The following is a 16,862-nucleotide window of genomic DNA, read 5'->3' on the forward strand; positions in this document are numbered from 1 at the left end:
ACTCTTGGTGCTGTGCAGAAAGTGAGGTGCTTTGAAGGTTTGGAAGTGATGTGCACATGTGTCCTGTATCCTGGCAGGCCCACTGCTCCACAGCTGGTGTTCTGCTGTGCACATGTGGGATGCCACGCTCACAGTGGAAGTAAAACCTCCTGTCACATGAATATATTTTGGAGTTTGTCCTTGTTCAGCCCAGAATGCAGGGCTCATGTGTCATGTAGTGCCCTGCATTAATCCTCATCCACCTGCAGACTTCTTCATATCAGAAGGTTTGAGATTAACCATCACTCCTTCAAGGCTGCATTTCAGAAGTTTTTTTCTTTTGGTGTTTAGATAAGCTGTCTTCTTCTAACAATCTAAAATCACTTTTTTTACTTTCCCCCTCTCCCCTCCACCCCGTCTCCCTATTGTCCCCCTTTTTTCAGAACTCTGTGAACTTTGTGGATGACAGTTTCCCCCCGGGACCTCGCTCCGTGGGCTTCCCCGAAGGCGACAGTGTCCAGCAGCGAATCAAAAAGTGGCTGCGCCCCCACGAGATCAACTGCAGCAACTTCAAAGACCGGAGCGTCAAATGGTCCGTCTTCCGCACGCCGCGGCCCTCTGACATCCTGCAAGGCTTGCTCGGAAACTGCTGGTGAGCTGTCACAGACTGACACTAATGAACCTAGATAACTAGAATGATCTAGAGACAGACCAAGGAAATTTGTCCTGATTAATGCTTTGACCCAGGACAAACAAGAATAGCCGAAAATCCCCAAAGTAAAAGGCGATTTCTCATTCCCCCTCAGCCTCTGCGAAAGGTCAGAGGAATATAAAACAGACGACAGATACCACTTCAAGTCTGTGTGGGTTTTGTTTTCGATGAATACTGCAGCCTGAAGCCAGGAGAGGGAGTGAGATGGAGACAGTGACAAAGAGGCAGTGAAACAATAAGTCGAGAAAGAAAAAAGGAAAATGAAAAACTTGCAGCAGAGAAAAATAAAGGGGGCCACAGATTAAATGGCAGAGGAAGCAGGTTGGAGTTAGACAGATGTACAGATACACCTGACAGGGAGATTATTCACGGGAGCGTGAGTCCGGACACATGCTTTATCTCCCTGCCCTTGTTCCGTGTGTCCTTCGGGGTGTGTGTGAGTGAGTGTGTGTATATGTGTTACCATCTTCCTCCGCGCACACAACAAAGAACAGTCGATCACAAAGTTGTCCCAATACAACTTCTCGCTTCATCACCAGCACACACAGCTTATCAAAAATAACCCTCCCGAGAACCGAATCCTCTCACTCGCGACAGCATGTAACCCAAATTCTTCCTCTCAGGCTGCGTCTCCCTCACTCTTACTCTCTCGAATACACACACCGACACACTTGTCCTAATAAACCAGCCGACATCCCGGCTCCCGCCAGCCAGCCAGCCAGTCAATGACAGCAGAAATAGAAATAGTGCCAGTCACCCATGTCCTTGTCTGTGGCTGCAATACAAGCCGATATTAAGAGTCACATTATGACACAGATAATTGGATTTTCATTTGATTCTGCGGCGACAATTGGGGTTTTCATCTGCGGCAGAATGGGCCGCCACTTAAACAGATAGAATGTAGCTTTAATAATGCACATTTCCAGCCTCGCACAAAGGAGTTTCAGCCTTTAAATGGCTGCTGTACTAACACACAGTGACAAGTGGATGGAAAGATATATTCCTTTTAAGTGGGATCCTTGTGTCCCCAGCTGTGTTTCTTCTTTTTTGCGAAGGAATTAGCATTTTCTGATGTAGCTGTATTTTTGATTAACTAATTTCTCATGCAAGCTCATTAGGCAAGGCGGTTTGTCTTTGCTGCAGGGTGAATTAACAGTAATGGGGGAGGTAACCAGAAGGCACAGAAGCTTGACTCATCAAATGAAATGGATTTTCAATGAGGGAAAATTATGTTAAAAAACAAATTCACAACGGCTCAAGGTACCTTAAGGAGAAGTATGTTTTAATTCTGCATTCAGATGCTGCTAGTCTAAATTAGCCTAACCCCCTGCCTGTCTTTTTGACAAAACAGAGCGTCCAATCACCTGGCCGCCACGATCAGCTGATCATTGATGTCTTTTCTTCTCCACCCCTCTCAGTGCTTTATTAACATCATCTTTGTCTCACTCGCACATCCTCTCATTTACCCATCTGTCCGTCCTCATCCAACTTTTCATTTTCCAGTTCATTGAGTATTTTTCTCTCTCCAGGTTCCTGAGTGCGCTGGCGGTGCTGGCTGAGCGCCCAGAGCTGGTGGAGAGGGTAATGATCACCAGGACCATCTGCCCAGAGGGGGCCTACCAGGTTCGGCTATGTAAAGACGGGACGTGGACGACGGTGCTGGTGGACGACATGCTGCCCTGCGACGATTATGGCTACCTCCTCTTCTCCCAGGTCAGAGTCGAAGAGGGTTGTGATGAATCTTGTAGGGAGTTAAACGCTATTGGTGTCAGAGAGGTTGCACGGACACTAGGAATACAGGGAAAAAGAGTTCACGTTTATTTTTGTCTGAGAGAGTAGAACACAGGACCAGAGAAACATACTGATGCATACAGACATGCACTGTTAATTTTTTATTCACTCTTGCACTATTGTGACCCTTCAAGGTAACAAAACAGGAAGTGGATGCTTGACCGATTATAAACTATTTGCTCCTTCTGCAAACAGGGCACAATGAAGCCACATTCACTTCCTCCATTATTGCCGCCTTAAGAAAATATTAACAATATTAACTTCTTAATATGAGTTCAAGCTAATTCATTATCTGGCTTTTTATCACAAGCATGTCTCAGAGGACCCCTCAGAAAAGGAATGCATGTGGAGGTCTAATTAATCAACAGTCACTTACAGGATATACAAAGTACTGCATTACGCAACAAACGAAGCACAAGGTAAAAAGAACTAGGCACAGATAGATGCTGGAGAGAGCTAACATGATACCTTATCGACTTATCTTGTTGAGAAAAAAAGAAGAAGAAACGTTCGATCGGCCAGTTCAGAGTAGATTCCGCCACCGCGATGACTGAACAAGTACGAAATGTTTCTTCAAAGCTGTCAAAGAAGTGTGAAGTTGATGGAGCTGATAAGATAAGAAAGACGCAGAGTATGAGAGGTTACGAGTGGGTTATCATGTTCAGAAACCTTGAAACGAGCCTCACAGCAAACAGCTTCCTGTGATAAGTTCACCTCTCTCAGTGACCCACATTTTGGCTTGCGGATGACTAAACGTTTCCTATTTCCCATCCTCGCAGGCCCAAAGGAAGCAGCTATGGGTGGCGCTGATCGAGAAGGCCCTGGCCAAGCTCCACGGCTCCTACTTTGCCCTGCAGGCAGGGCGTGCCATCGAGGGCTTAGCCACGCTGACCGGAGCTCCGTGCGACTCGCTCATGCTCCAGGTCAGCTCCACCAACCCCCGGGAGGAACCAATCGACACGGACCTCATCTGGGCCAAGATGCTCAGCTCCAAAGAGGCCGGGTAAGAGAGGGGCACATTTTCTTTGCTGGTGTTTGCTTTTCACATAATCACCTTCCTTTTTCAAACAGAATACTTAAATAAAGTACATATACAATAAATATGTTCATGTTCTGCCCAGCTAACAGTAGAAATAATATGCAATCACAGCAATAATCACAACTATGACCAGTGAGGTACTACAAAGCTCATTTGCAGCATATGTCAGTAATGAAAGAGGTCTGTTAATCAGGACTTTGATATGTGAGCTTTCAAAGCAACGAGACACGAGCTGAAAAGAGGCCAAATCATCTGTGGCCAAACAACCATCTGTCAGAAAACCTGCAGTATTGTATGTACCAATGGAGAACAGTCTGAAATACATTTACACATTACAATTATTAGACACATAGGCATATTAATGATATTTGTTCCAAGCTAATATTGTTTGTCTCTGAATTAGTGTATTGTTGTCTAACTTGGCCACAACAAAGAAAAGGATAGAGATTTAATAAGGGAATAAATTATAAACATAATTAACTATACAACACAAGAAAAACAATAGTTTGCTCTGACATTTAAAATAGTTTGTACAGACATTTAAAATACTTTTTACAGACATTTATTTACCTCTATTCCTTGGTTTTTACATTATTTTTGCTAACAACACTGTAGTAAAGTCTTTATCTTACACATTTTGTTCTTGTCTTTTAGATTTCTGATGGGAGCATCATGTGGAGGAGGCAACATGAAGGTAGACGATGTTGTCTACGAGTCTCTGGGTCTTCGGCCTCGACATGCCTATTCCATCTTGGACGTCCGAGATGTCCAGGGTTACAGGTATGGACGGGCTGGTTGGACTCTCTGAGTTCCGGTTTGTAGAATACTGCTTTATTTTTCTCCTTACCTCTATCTTTATTTGTAACAGACAATATTGAAGATGTTAAAGGGAAACTTAAAATTAAAAGAAATAACATTGTCTGGCTGCACACCTGCGGAAAAACATTGTTGGAATTTTTGGTTACACTGGCGAAGAAATGTCACAAACAGTAAGACGTATGTTGACTGCCATTCAAATGTTCAGCATACAGGTCACAACTAGGTGGTTGCTCTCATTTTGAAGGGGAGGAGAGGAGAATGTTGGCTTATATCCACAGTCTATATCGAGACAGTCAGACTAGTCTACGTATGACCTTGACGTATACAGCTCATTCACTTAAACAGAACACTGTGGTCAGCTTTTAGTACAGAGGAGGAGCTATTCAGTAATAATTCTGTTTCCACGTTTATTACCAGGACTTTGGCAGCCTGCCATAGTGCAATTTGTCCCACTACACTTTCCTAATGGTCCAAAAAAAACTTCTCATATTAATATATAAGGTCTCGTACTTTGTGCAGTTGCTTCACTGCTGTGTGTAGAGCTCACTCTCTCCCTCCTCTCACAAAATGAGTCAGAGTTGCCATCAGCTGCACGGGGAGAAATCCTGCTGCGTCGTTGAACATTCAAAAACATCCATTAAGTTTTTACTGTCCTCAGCATGCAGGCAAACCTCAGCATAACACCTGCCCTCGCAGTGTACCTGGTTGTGCATCACAGGGTACTGCAAGTATGTTCACATAATCAGTCTGACACCAACGGGGGGGGCCCTGCCTCAGCTACTGCCACAGATAGAATCTAATTCTCTGGGAAACACTGTTGTATTTAAATCAGTTCACTTTACTACTCTGAAGTAAGCATTTATGATGGTAATGAAATGTTTTGAATTCGCTCCAGCTCTGATTCGTGCCTCTGGCTGTTTCTTCATAGCAACAGTGATTTGTTATATAATTTCAGAGTCGTATGATTTCTCTGAGACAACATTAAGATTATGAAAACTGATGGCCATAACATAAGTCTGCAAATCACTGAACGTTATCTGGGAGAGTTGTGTGTTTCAAATAATATTGAGGATGTTTTTTAAGGAAATAGAACTCAATTAGGAATACATGGTGAGAATGGTGAAAATACTCATTTATCAGTTATTTTAAGGCTGAAACATCATCTTCAATTCCCCCCTTTCCTTCAGCTACATCTCCCATTCGGGTCTGATGTAGATTTTATAGCCAGAACCAATGAATCATACAATCTGTTGCACTGGCATCGACTTGCAGGAGTATTTATCAAAAGAAGCTGCCTTACATCTTGCCCAACATCTCGTCCTATATTCTCAATAAAAAGCATATTCTCAAACACATTCTGGATTATATATTATGGATATTATTGAAAAGTTACCGTATGTTTTTTGTGAACATAATTCTTGAATGATAGGTAAATGGGGACAGAGGTTTGATGCCAGTAGAGAACAGGGACACACCAGCTCACTTTGATCACTTTGATCAGGGCACTCCACAATGGAGGCTTCTTCTGTCCCGACTACAGGAGGAAGTTGAGAGTAGCCGTAAATCCCAGAAGCAATTTGCTCAAGAGCCAGAGCCGCACACACAGCCACTTTAATTTGCTGCCATAAAGCAATCGGAGCGGAAGCGGCTGATCTAAAATGAGTTGGAGACCTCGTGCTAGGATCCGAGAAGATGAAAAGCAGCTTGGAAACAGTGATTCACCTGCACTTTTTTGGGGGGAAAGTTGTGGCTCTCCAATATGGCTTCCCATAACACCTTTACACTGTAACGAGGAGGCGGTAAAATGAAATGGGTTGTTAAAAAGTGGGCAACCATCCATGAGAGGAGCTGCAGGGGTGAGGATGCTGTGTTGACCAAAGCTGCCGTCGCTTAAATTGGATCTTATATTTGGCTCCCCCTGGCTGACACTCTTTGTTTTAGGCTGCTGCGGCTGCGGAACCCGTGGGGCCGCTTCTCGTGGAACGGCAGCTGGTCGGACGAGTGGACGGACTGGCCACAGCACCTGCGTCACGAGCTGATGGCCCATGGCAGCAGTGAGGGGGTCTTCTGGATGGAGTACACCGACTTCATAAAGTAAGAGTCACATTTACACAAAAAAGTATGATCCAGTAAGACCAGTGTTTTTTGGTCTATAGCGTTATACAGAATAAACTACACTAACCAATTTCACCAGTGAAAGAACAGTGAAACTACATTGGTATTAAAATTAGGGCTGGCCCAAAATTATATAAGATATACATGATAACAATTTTCATATCAGTCAAATTATTTATTTTAAGTTATAAGACACACTTTTGCGAAGGTTGTGGTTTCAAACTCTGTCTTATAGGCAATGAATTACAAACGTTTTCTGAACAACAATACATTTTACAAATCTGAGATAAATAAATTATGTTTTATACTTCCTCACCGTGTTTGCACAATGCATATATATCGATATATATTGGACATTTGTTATGTTGCTATTCATGAACGTGATATTACGATCATTATTGATATTGTTTTATTGCCAGATTCCTCTTTTGTAGAAGTGAATCACATCTTGTGTTGTGACATGAATCAGTCGTTCTGGATTTGCCAATCTGCTCCGTGGCAGCAGCTGTAACTGACACCGCGCATATTTTGTCAACTTAAGTTATCATTGCTCTGATATGACTTTTCTGTTGATATCTGATTCCACTGGTATGAAGGACTATGAATTTGAGCCATGGTTGCTTCGGCCCGCTAACGCTACACTTACCCACATCCCTTTGTTTATTCCACACACACACAACTGTCAGAAATGTAAAATGCATGACTTCCTGTGAGGGTTTATCCCAGGAAAGATGTGCTCAGCGCCAGCTGTTCAGAGCAGCGAATGTTAAAGCTTTTATTAAGTGAGTGCAGGTGAAACAACTCTCCAAATGTCCTTCAATTGTGTCATGATGGAAGTACAGAAAGTGCGATGGATGGTTTAGTAATCTCTTGGCCCTGTGGATTTTACTGACCATCTGGTATTGACACCAAACTGAGTGACTGCGTTGTTGTTTTCAGTACATTTTGTTTGTTGACAAGCGCATCACACACTGTTTCCCACACCGTGCTGTTCGTATGGAATTGTTTGTAATGCTGTTTTCTTCTTGTAGTTGCTTTGGTTGCCAGGGATTTGGCAGTCAAAGGCTTAGACTTGTCATGGCTCAGAGTTTTGTCATATTAGATTAATCCTCTCATTCAGTCACACGCAGCATTAAGTATTGACAAGCGTTAATATTTCTATCTGTCTTTCTTTTACATAAAATGGCCATGTCTTGAGCCATTAGACTGTAAATGAAGATGGACAATACATAGAAATTAAGCTTGAATATACCTACGCCGTCATTTTACACATTTGGAGTCCGAGTCTGCAAAGTAGCAATTGTGGGATGGAGTTGCAGTAGCGAATTACCTTTGATACAAGCACTCGACCAATGGACATGGTCGAGTGCCAATGGAATGGACTTTCAGTTTGGTCCATGTCCCATCCACTAACATGGATGAGGCATTACTGCCCTGAAATCAAATCCAAAAAAACGAATTAAGATTTGAAAAGAATCAGTTTAACTGTTGCATAAACATTTCCCTAAGTGTTTTGTTTGTGTAACTAACCTGATTTCACGCTGCCAGAAGGTGATCCCACAGACAGGACCGTTCTTGCCTAGAAAAAGTTTTTCCCCCCCACTGTCAGCAAATCATCTGATCAATGCATATCGGCACAAAGTCCAGCTGGTCAGCGGGTTCACCTGAAGATGAATTATGTGTTTGTCGGTGTGCTACTCATGTCTGTCTAACAAAATAAGAGCAATAACTCCGCAATAAGTTCAGAGAGACCGGTGTGGCTGTCCTCCGTGAAAAAATCCAACCTGAGAAATGTGTTCGGCCCAGACGAAAAATCTCATCTGTCTTCTGGCTCTTTATTGGTTTCTGTGACAATAAAATTATCTCTCCGATTCGCACTAAATGACAAACCTTAGCCTGCGTCTGCCCAAACCTGTGTCAGTGAAGAAAAAGGACGAGGAATGTATTGACTCTTATGCATCAAGTGGACAAGTAGCCCTGATGCTGATTATTAATAAGGTTTCAAAAAAGACTATTACACTAAACACAGTAAAGTACAAAACATAAAGAAACAAAAGACATCAGAAGCAGACATGTTTGTCTCTAGTGATCAAAACCTACTGTAAAACTTCAGCATACCTTCTCATTCTTCCTCTCTCTTGTTCTTGATTGTCAAGACGACAAAAGGAGGCCGGGAGACAGTTGTCAGGGTGAGGTTAGGAAGTGATGAAATAATAGAAAAGTGAGAAGGAAATGTCTCTCGGGGGCTTCGTCTTTGAAGGAGGAGGTCTGATGTGTAAGCACTAAAACTGTGTTTGTACAGCAGCACCTACAGAGGCTGTGCTAATGTTAAGGATTTGATTGCGGTGCTTTCAAATGACAGGAAGGGAGCAGAATCTGGAAACATACAGACTTTTTAAATAAATGCCATACTGTTTATAGTAGAGTCTGACTTAGGCTGCAATTTTCTGTCGGAGTCTGAGAGAAAATGAACAGGACTCGACAGGCATTCTGGTTTTTTTGCGCCTGAGCCAGAGTCTGATGTTTTCCTTGATTAAAAAAAAATCACGTACATAGGCCCAACCAACGTAACAGAAGCCGACCTAAATATCATTCAAAATTCTTGTCCGAACCCGCCCCGACTCGACGGGTCCCGATGGCCTCAGGTCAGGTTCCCACACTCCAGTGTATAGACCAAAGAAGGTCTATACACTGAAGCAGTGAATGTTCACGTCCTGCAATAATAACATAAATAAAACCTTGTTAAAACAAACATAAATGCGCTTTTGCTTTGAAAACAAGTGTTCCAAATATTTATGCGTGTGATATATTCGACAGATGTTGAAATATCCTTTCCAGAGACCTCAAACCTCGAGAGGAGCCGCGTGGGTCTGAGACGCACGGCGCTCTGTGGGCGCTCTGACCTGATAACATGGGCCCTGAAATGAAAAGCAAGACGTTCCCTGACAATCGCGCATCCTGGCGTGGCCTGGGCGTAACCTCTCTGCCCTCTCCTCCCACAGGTACTTTGACTCTGTGGACATCTGTAAGATCCACTCGGACTGGCAGGAGGTGAGGCTACAGGGATGCTTCCCCAGCAAGGCCAGCGGCCCGGTGACCGTCACAGCCCTTACTGTGCTGGAAAGGACGGCGCTGGAGTTCGCTCTCTTCCAGGAGGGAAGCAGGTACAGTCAGGCTAATTTTTAGCCCTCCCCCGCACCTCCTCTCCTGCCCCTGTTTTTGTTGTTCCCTCCTCTCCTGTCTGTGCTCTAACCTCTTCATCCCCTCTCCCTCCCCAGGCGTTCAGACACAGCTGACAGCCACCTGCTGGACCTGTGCATCATGGTGTTTCGCGCCTCCTTCGGCAGCGGCAACAAGCTGACCCTGGGCCGCCTGTTGGCCCACAGCAAGCGAGCCGTGAAGAAGTTTGTCGGCTGTGATGTGATGCTGGAGCCGGGGGAGTACGCTGTTGTCTGCTGCGCCTTCAACCACTGGCAGATGAATGTCAGCGGGACGGGAGGTCCAGCCACACCCAGTAGGTGTAAACATGCAGTGTGCACAAGCAAAGCGCTTTTTTGTTTTGTTTGTATACTCAACATGAACAGAAACTCAGTTGACATTGAACACACAGCATCTGTTAGTTTTTGTCCGATTCACATCACTATCTCTTTCCAAAAGTCTCCAGCCCAACCAGTGGAGCAGCACGGCGGCCCAGCCAGGACTTCCCTGGCTACATCCTCGCCATTTACAGCTCCAGACAGGTGATGGTGGAGCAGGTGGAGGCCAACGCCACCACGCTGGCCGACGCCATCATCCTCCTCACGGAAAACAAAGGGGAAAGACACGAGGTGAGAGCAAGAGAACAAGCACAGTTCGATTTTAATCTGTTAAATATCTTTTTCAGTTTCCTCACTCCACAGCTTCGACTTTCCCTGTCCTCCCATCACACACATACATACACACACACACCTCTTTGAATACATATACGCTTGTGAAGCGGGAGATTGCATGAAACTCAGTAAGCCACTTTGTGATAACACTTCAGATTTCCTCAGCAGAGTCCTGCCTTTACACATGCACGTGTGTGCACATTATCTAACACACACAGACCCGCTCACACTGAAGGAAACAAATTATTCTGGCTCTCCTGAACAGCACTTTCCTAAAACTGCTGTCACATTGCTTGGTATTTTAGAGGATGACAGGGCTTTTTAAACACTTGAGATCGTCTTTGTTAAATCATTCAGCTCCTCGGCTCTCTAGGAATTCACCACACGCAGTGGGTGTCAACCACTCTGCAGTGAACAGCAGCCGCTCTACTTCTTGTGTTTCATGATATGGTTAAAAAATTGATGTTTTGGGATATTATTGATTAATTATTTGACCAATTCTGGGTCATGAAAAGAAAAGTTCTGGATTCGGAGCTACAAACATGCTGTCAGTTATGTGTTAGTTAGAGTAGGATTCATGGTAAAACTGAGGTGACATTGACAGCAGCTAAAGATGTTCTGCTGCATTTGTTTTAACTTAATTACAATGACAGGCCCCAAAAGCGAAAATCAGCAGACACATCATGAGAGGGGATAGTCATCTCTCCGTCAGAGAGTTGTATTGTGAATTCAACAATCCATCAATTATCTATACTGCTTATTATCCATTAAGGGTCAAAGAGGGGTCGGCGCCAATCCCTGCTAACATTGGGCGAGAGGCAGGGTACATCCTGGACAGGCTGCCAGCGTATCGCAGGGCCAACACACAGAGACCAACACTCATTCACGCTACAGTTTAGTGTCGACAATTGACCTAACCCTACTTTGCATGTCAGAAGAACATGCAAACTAACACACACAAAAACTGAACCAGGAACTTTCATGTTGTAAGATGGTAGTGCTAATCTTAAAAGCTATTTCACAGCAGACTGCAGTTAGAAAACTGCCGTTGTCTGTAACGGGTCTTAGTCCATTAAAGACCAAGGTCATACTGAAATATGGATAATATAGCAATATAGCTCTTATTGGATCTGTACAGACCTTCTCTTATCCCTCTCACCTCACCTCTACCACATCCCTGCTGCTATTCCACCACTGCTTTCAGCTACTGTACTGTATCTCCTCTCACCTCCGTTACTCTTTGTGTCTATTAGCATTTAGAATGAGTGAAATATTGCCTCTCTTAGACTCTAGGGGGCCTAAGAAGATGATTTAAAATGTCCTCACTGAACTGTCCCTTCTTTATACATTTAGAGGATTGGACTTGGCCTGTATGTCTTGTAAATGTCACGTGAATCTCTGCCGTACATACATCTTCAGCTTTCTCTTCTCCTCAGGGACGTGAAGGCATGACGTGCTACTACCTGACCCACGGCTGGGCGGGGCTCATCGTGGTGGTGGAGAACCGCCACCCCAAATACTACCTCCACGTCTCCTGTGACTGCACCGACAGCTTCAACGTGGTGTCCACGCGCGGCAGCCTCAAGACCATCGACAGCGTCCCGCCCCTGCACAGGTACCCTGTTCTCTCTCTCTCTCTTCCTCACATACACACAACTCTGATGGGGCTTTTTTTTTTTATATCACACTATATTTTGGTGTGATTAACCTGAATAGATTAGTGAGGAGATTGGACGCTCTGGGAACATTTGCTACAGGTGCAGCGAACATCCACCCACCATAGAGGATTATATTTGTACACATTTAAATGAAAGCAGCGATCCTAGATGATTAGCACTCTATGTTTCTTAATAATCTTCCCTTAACTGCTTTTGTTTTGCCTGTCAATCTGCTCTGTGCCCTTGAGAGACATGGGAAATATTATGTTTGATAGACACCTGCAGAATCGAGCACGGTGTCGATGTTCACACGTCATTAGGTTTCTCTGAGTTTAGCGTCTTTGGACATCCACTGCATGAATGCTGCAGTCGTACGGACGCATTGCTGCGCACATTAGCGCAAATTTACGACCTTATCATCTGGATGTTATGTCCCGCGTAATAGGAAACTGTAAAGAGTCCCCATGCATGAGGACCATGTCTTTTAATGTCGTTTCCTCTCGTCTAACAAGAAGATTATGTCAATTCCACTTGATAAAAACACTCGACGCTGCAATATCACTCTGTTTTTACTCACTCGATATTACACAGTGTATAGAGGAGATGAAAGCATTAGGCTGCAAGGCAATTATGTTCAGGATGAAATATGTCACAGGAGTGTGGTCGGAGGATCCAAAGAAAATATGAATTAAGCTGGGGAAGCAAATATAAAATTCAGACCACCTTCCTCACACCAATAAGTTGAATACACCACCTTATTATTATTATTATTCACATAATCATCATCATATTTGTGCTCTGAATGCTCAGCGTGTGCCTGTTTGGCCTTGATGTGCCTGATTGGCCTTGATGTGCCTCTCAGCAGCTTGACGTCCTTGTTGCAATGTCTCCCTCTGCAGGCAGGTGCTGGTCGTGCTGTCGCAGCTCGAAGGGAACGCCGGCTTCTCCATCACACACCGCCTCGCTCACCGCAAGGCAGCCCAGGCCTCTCTGGGAGACTGGACCCCCACGAAAGCCACCCACAGCCCGCAGCTCACGCCAGACATCGACGGCCTGCACCGGCCCAGGCCGCTATGACCACCGCCCACTTTCACCCTGTACATACGCAGACTCCACATCAATGAACTGTCAAGACCACTGGAAAACCAGACTGGGGTGGGCGAGTGGTGTGTGCAGCCCTGAAACACAGAGACAGATGTGTATTTGTGTGTCCATTTTTTTGGATGGACACACACATGAATGTATAGCATGAACGGGCAGCATTTATGTGCTCTCTCCCCCCCTCCAAATGCTCCGTAAATGCTGAAATCTTCATCTGGCCCTCATGCACTCTGTCCCTTGCCAAGTGGATGTGCCATGTCAGGAATAAATTAGGGAAGCGGGCTACGTGGAGTGACAGGGACGTACTCGCAGGACGATTATTTTACCAAGTCATCGGAGAGGATCCACTTTGAATTCTGGAGGTATTTTGTACAAGCGCTGTATGTGGCACGGATGTCAGCCCCGGGTTTTCGTACGCTCGGAGACGACCCAGCTTCACAAAGGCCAGGGTGGGGCGCTGTAACTACTGAGCCGTATGCCTGCAACAATCGGACACCCCCCCCCATGTCATGCACAGAGACAGCTAACAAAGTGGGATACTTCAGTGGGATTTATCTCACCCTGTCCTTGATGCGGTACTTAATGAGCCAAACCCAACTTCGAGTGTTACTCTTGGTTACACGTTTTTTTGTTTTTTGTTTTGAAACAATACACTCAGTCAGTATCAGTCTTACTTCTTTAATACATGACCTTTGTTGCCGTTTTGTCCATATTTGTGTTTTTTGAGATCGTAGAACAAGCCATCATTCATATCAGTACTGTGAGTCCACACTCTCCATCACCGCGGTGCTGTCAAAGCGCTCTGTAGCTCAGGACCAAACTCACAACCTTTACAGCTGGCTGGAGTGGAGCAGAAACCTCAGGCTGATTCAGTGACAGGTGTGTGTGGTAGCTGGAATCTCTTTATCTCTGTTTGTTCGTAAAAAGAACCGCTCACTGGGAAGGAGGCGGTGTAGACGGCGGTGTTGTGCTTTCGGAGGTTTTGTCTTGTGGAGAACTGACACACAAGCCGTTTTCAGACATGAATCCCGGACATTTTCCGCACAGTGGGGTCCAGACTTTGTCCAGAGTTTGCCTTTCACATATGAAGAATGCAGCAGGAGATTCTCTGGTGAAAAACAACAGAAAAATCTGGTGCGTTCAGGTGAAGGGGGGGGCGCAGCATGTAGGAGACGTATAAATTCGGCTGCAGAGAGAGATTTCGTTTACAGCACCCGTATCACCAAAAGTTTTCAAATCTCTTTCTAAGTTGTCCTCTATGTGTATGGCTCCTCATTTTGTCCTGACATATTTGGGTTTTTTTCAGTTTTGCATCTGTCGCTTGTCAGAAATGTCTCGTGCCCACTGAATCCTCCAGAGAATCTCCTGCACTATTGTCACATGGGTTCACTCAGACATTATCCAGAGTTTTTACTGGGGGGTTGGCAGGAGAAAAACCTGGGAGAATGTCTGCAGCAACTAACTCATATGTGCATGTCAGTAAACCGCTACAATGAAATCCCCACCTTTGTGCTTTGGTAGACAAACATCAAATTTTGGCTTTTTATTGCTCCAGAGAAAAAAAGACTTGTATACATCTTTGTCTTTACCCTCTTAAAGTAATTTTCTCTCAACCTCAGTTTGAGGTCTAAATGCTGGAGGCGAGTCAGTTGATCCGTATTTGAACACACATCCTACAGAGTGACTTCATGCTGAATCCTGCACTTCTGCATTGTGACACCTCACACCTCTTTTTGTCTGGTTCTTTCCGGTACAGAAGGTCAGCGAGCACTTTGTAAGTACTTTGCGAGTGCTGGAGAAGCGAGTTGCTGTTTGAACAGTCAGTCTGCCACAGGGGAGCTTTTAAGAGTTTACTCTGGGAGGTCAGGGACCACTTTTTTGTTTGCTCGGGTGCAGCGCCAGCATCTGGGCCGTCCTCCCGCAAGAATACACTGACAGCACATTAGCGACAGCACGGAGTCCTTGTGTAATAACAAATCTCCATTTTTGTCAGACTGCATGCGAACGCAATAAGAGAGACGAGGGGACCCCTGAGACGTGTTGTGACACAGAAAACGGTTTAGTTCTCTCTGAGTTTTCGTCTGCGTCGTTTCTCAGGATGTGTTCCCCCCGCAGCTGTTTCACGCACGCCCCACCCAGTTGTTCGTTCCAATTTATCCGCCGTCAGAGCCGTTAGTCATCTTTCGCTGAGGATCTTTCACTCGTCACCATGGCAACGTAGATGTAGAGGGAGAACTAATGCGGTACTATGACATGTACCAAGTTGACGTCTTACTATTATCATCGTGAAATGAGAAGAAAAAAACTTGATAAGAAAATCCCTGGAGGACTATGATAGGACGATGATTGTTTTGGTAGAAGAAATCATTTTTGTATGTCGATAAAGTTCTGAGTCTGAAGAGTTCCTCCGTGAGATGATTCGGCTCACGAGTTTGCGACCTTGAATTGAGCAAACGCTGAAACGTGCATCGTCTCGTGAGTCGTTCCTGTAGCTGGTGTTGTCTCCGCACGGCCTCGTCTTGTCCTCGTCTGTAGACTTCGCTTCACGACACCTTCATTTTGTGTGAGAACTACTACAGCAGCGTAACGTTTCTTGAAAGAAACCTGAAGCCGAAGTGACTGTAAATAAGTTTTTCCAAAGATACAGGACGTGTAACGACCACTTCCAGATGTCCCCACGAGTGTGAGTGCGGCCCAGCAGCTGTGGAGCGTCTAATTTATTGGTATAAGTGATTTGCAGGCCTGTTGTCTAATGAATGCTGTTGATGATCACTGCGTCAATGAATGACAGATAAAGGAATGTGATAATTTAAGGCTTTAGATTGAGCCCAGGGGGATGAGCTCGAGGAGAACGTGCACTGAAACACCTGCAAAGACGAGGCACCTCATAATTCAGTGTCGCTGCTGAATCACTTTACATTTACATTGAGATTGATTTTTGTTTTTTACTTATGTTTTTTTGTTGTCATTATTGTCACTGTTGCTCTTGCTTGTGTCTTTTGAACTCACTCCCCTCCTGGTTGAAATTGTGGTGGGCACTCTTCTGTGCTTCAGTGGCGCCCCCTGCTGCTGAAGAGGCTGCTGCCAGCTGGGAAAAAGGTTCGAGAGGCCGACACGACGCCTTTTTTCTCTCTCTCTTCTCCCATGTCTGGTTTCCTCCTTGTAAATTGTACAGACTGCAAATATAAGCCACAAAAAAAAAGATTTAAAAAAGATTTGAAAAAAATCAACTGACCCTTTTAAACTTGTAAAATAAAAGACAAAAGTATAATAGTAGAAATTTAAAAAAATACAACCTAATGCTGAAAAATTGGATCTCTGATGAATGTGAGATATATTTTAACGATCTTTTCTGTGGGATGGATATGTGTATATGTGTACAAAACTTATGTATGTTTAATTTTCAATCTCAGGTTCCGATGGACCAAATAAATTTTTTTAAATTAAAAGTCAACGTTTGTCATTATTGCAATTGTAGAACAATGGACAAGATGGTGAATATCTCTTGTATAATACGGTGTCTTCTTCTCATTTCGAGGGTGGTGTTGGCTCTTTGTGTTACGGTAGTGTTTTCCTCATCCATTCAAATGTATCACACACTAACAGAGAGGCTCGTGTTTGCTTGTGTTTCACAGAAATGACCTGACGAGCTGCGGATCTTTCAAAACTGAAATTGGTTTTGAGACTTTACACGTCCCGGCTGTTGCACTTGAAGAATAATGAGAGGAAGTCAAAGCAGTCACGCAGCACATACTTAAAGAGAATATATTAACACATCA

The 16,862-nt window shown here is 44.4% G+C and overlaps 1 protein-coding gene across 2 annotated transcripts in view; it reads left to right on the forward strand.

Annotated features, from left to right (window-relative positions):
• capn15 (calpain 15) overlaps positions 1–16,532 on the forward strand; it is a 38,180-nt gene extending 21,648 nt beyond the window's left edge. For both annotated transcript variants that reach the window (XM_035145949.2, XM_035145948.2), the window contains exons 3-12: positions 423–631; positions 2,221–2,404; positions 3,262–3,485; positions 4,176–4,301; positions 6,282–6,434; positions 9,458–9,619; positions 9,734–9,969; positions 10,113–10,282; positions 11,761–11,939; positions 12,882–16,532. In XM_035145949.2, the coding sequence (XP_035001840.1) occupies positions 423–631; positions 2,221–2,404; positions 3,262–3,485; positions 4,176–4,301; positions 6,282–6,434; positions 9,458–9,619; positions 9,734–9,969; positions 10,113–10,282; positions 11,761–11,939; positions 12,882–13,059 (1,821 nt within the window). In that variant the 3' untranslated portion in view covers positions 13,060–16,532. The remainder of the gene's footprint in view (positions 1–422; positions 632–2,220; positions 2,405–3,261; positions 3,486–4,175; positions 4,302–6,281; positions 6,435–9,457; positions 9,620–9,733; positions 9,970–10,112; positions 10,283–11,760; positions 11,940–12,881) is intronic.
• The last annotated feature ends 330 nt before the right edge of the window (positions 16,533–16,862 follow it).

This window comes from Hippoglossus stenolepis, chromosome 21 (genome assembly GCF_022539355.2).
Source record: "Hippoglossus stenolepis isolate QCI-W04-F060 chromosome 21, HSTE1.2, whole genome shotgun sequence".
Lineage (NCBI taxonomy): Eukaryota > Metazoa > Chordata > Actinopteri > Pleuronectiformes > Pleuronectidae > Hippoglossus > Hippoglossus stenolepis.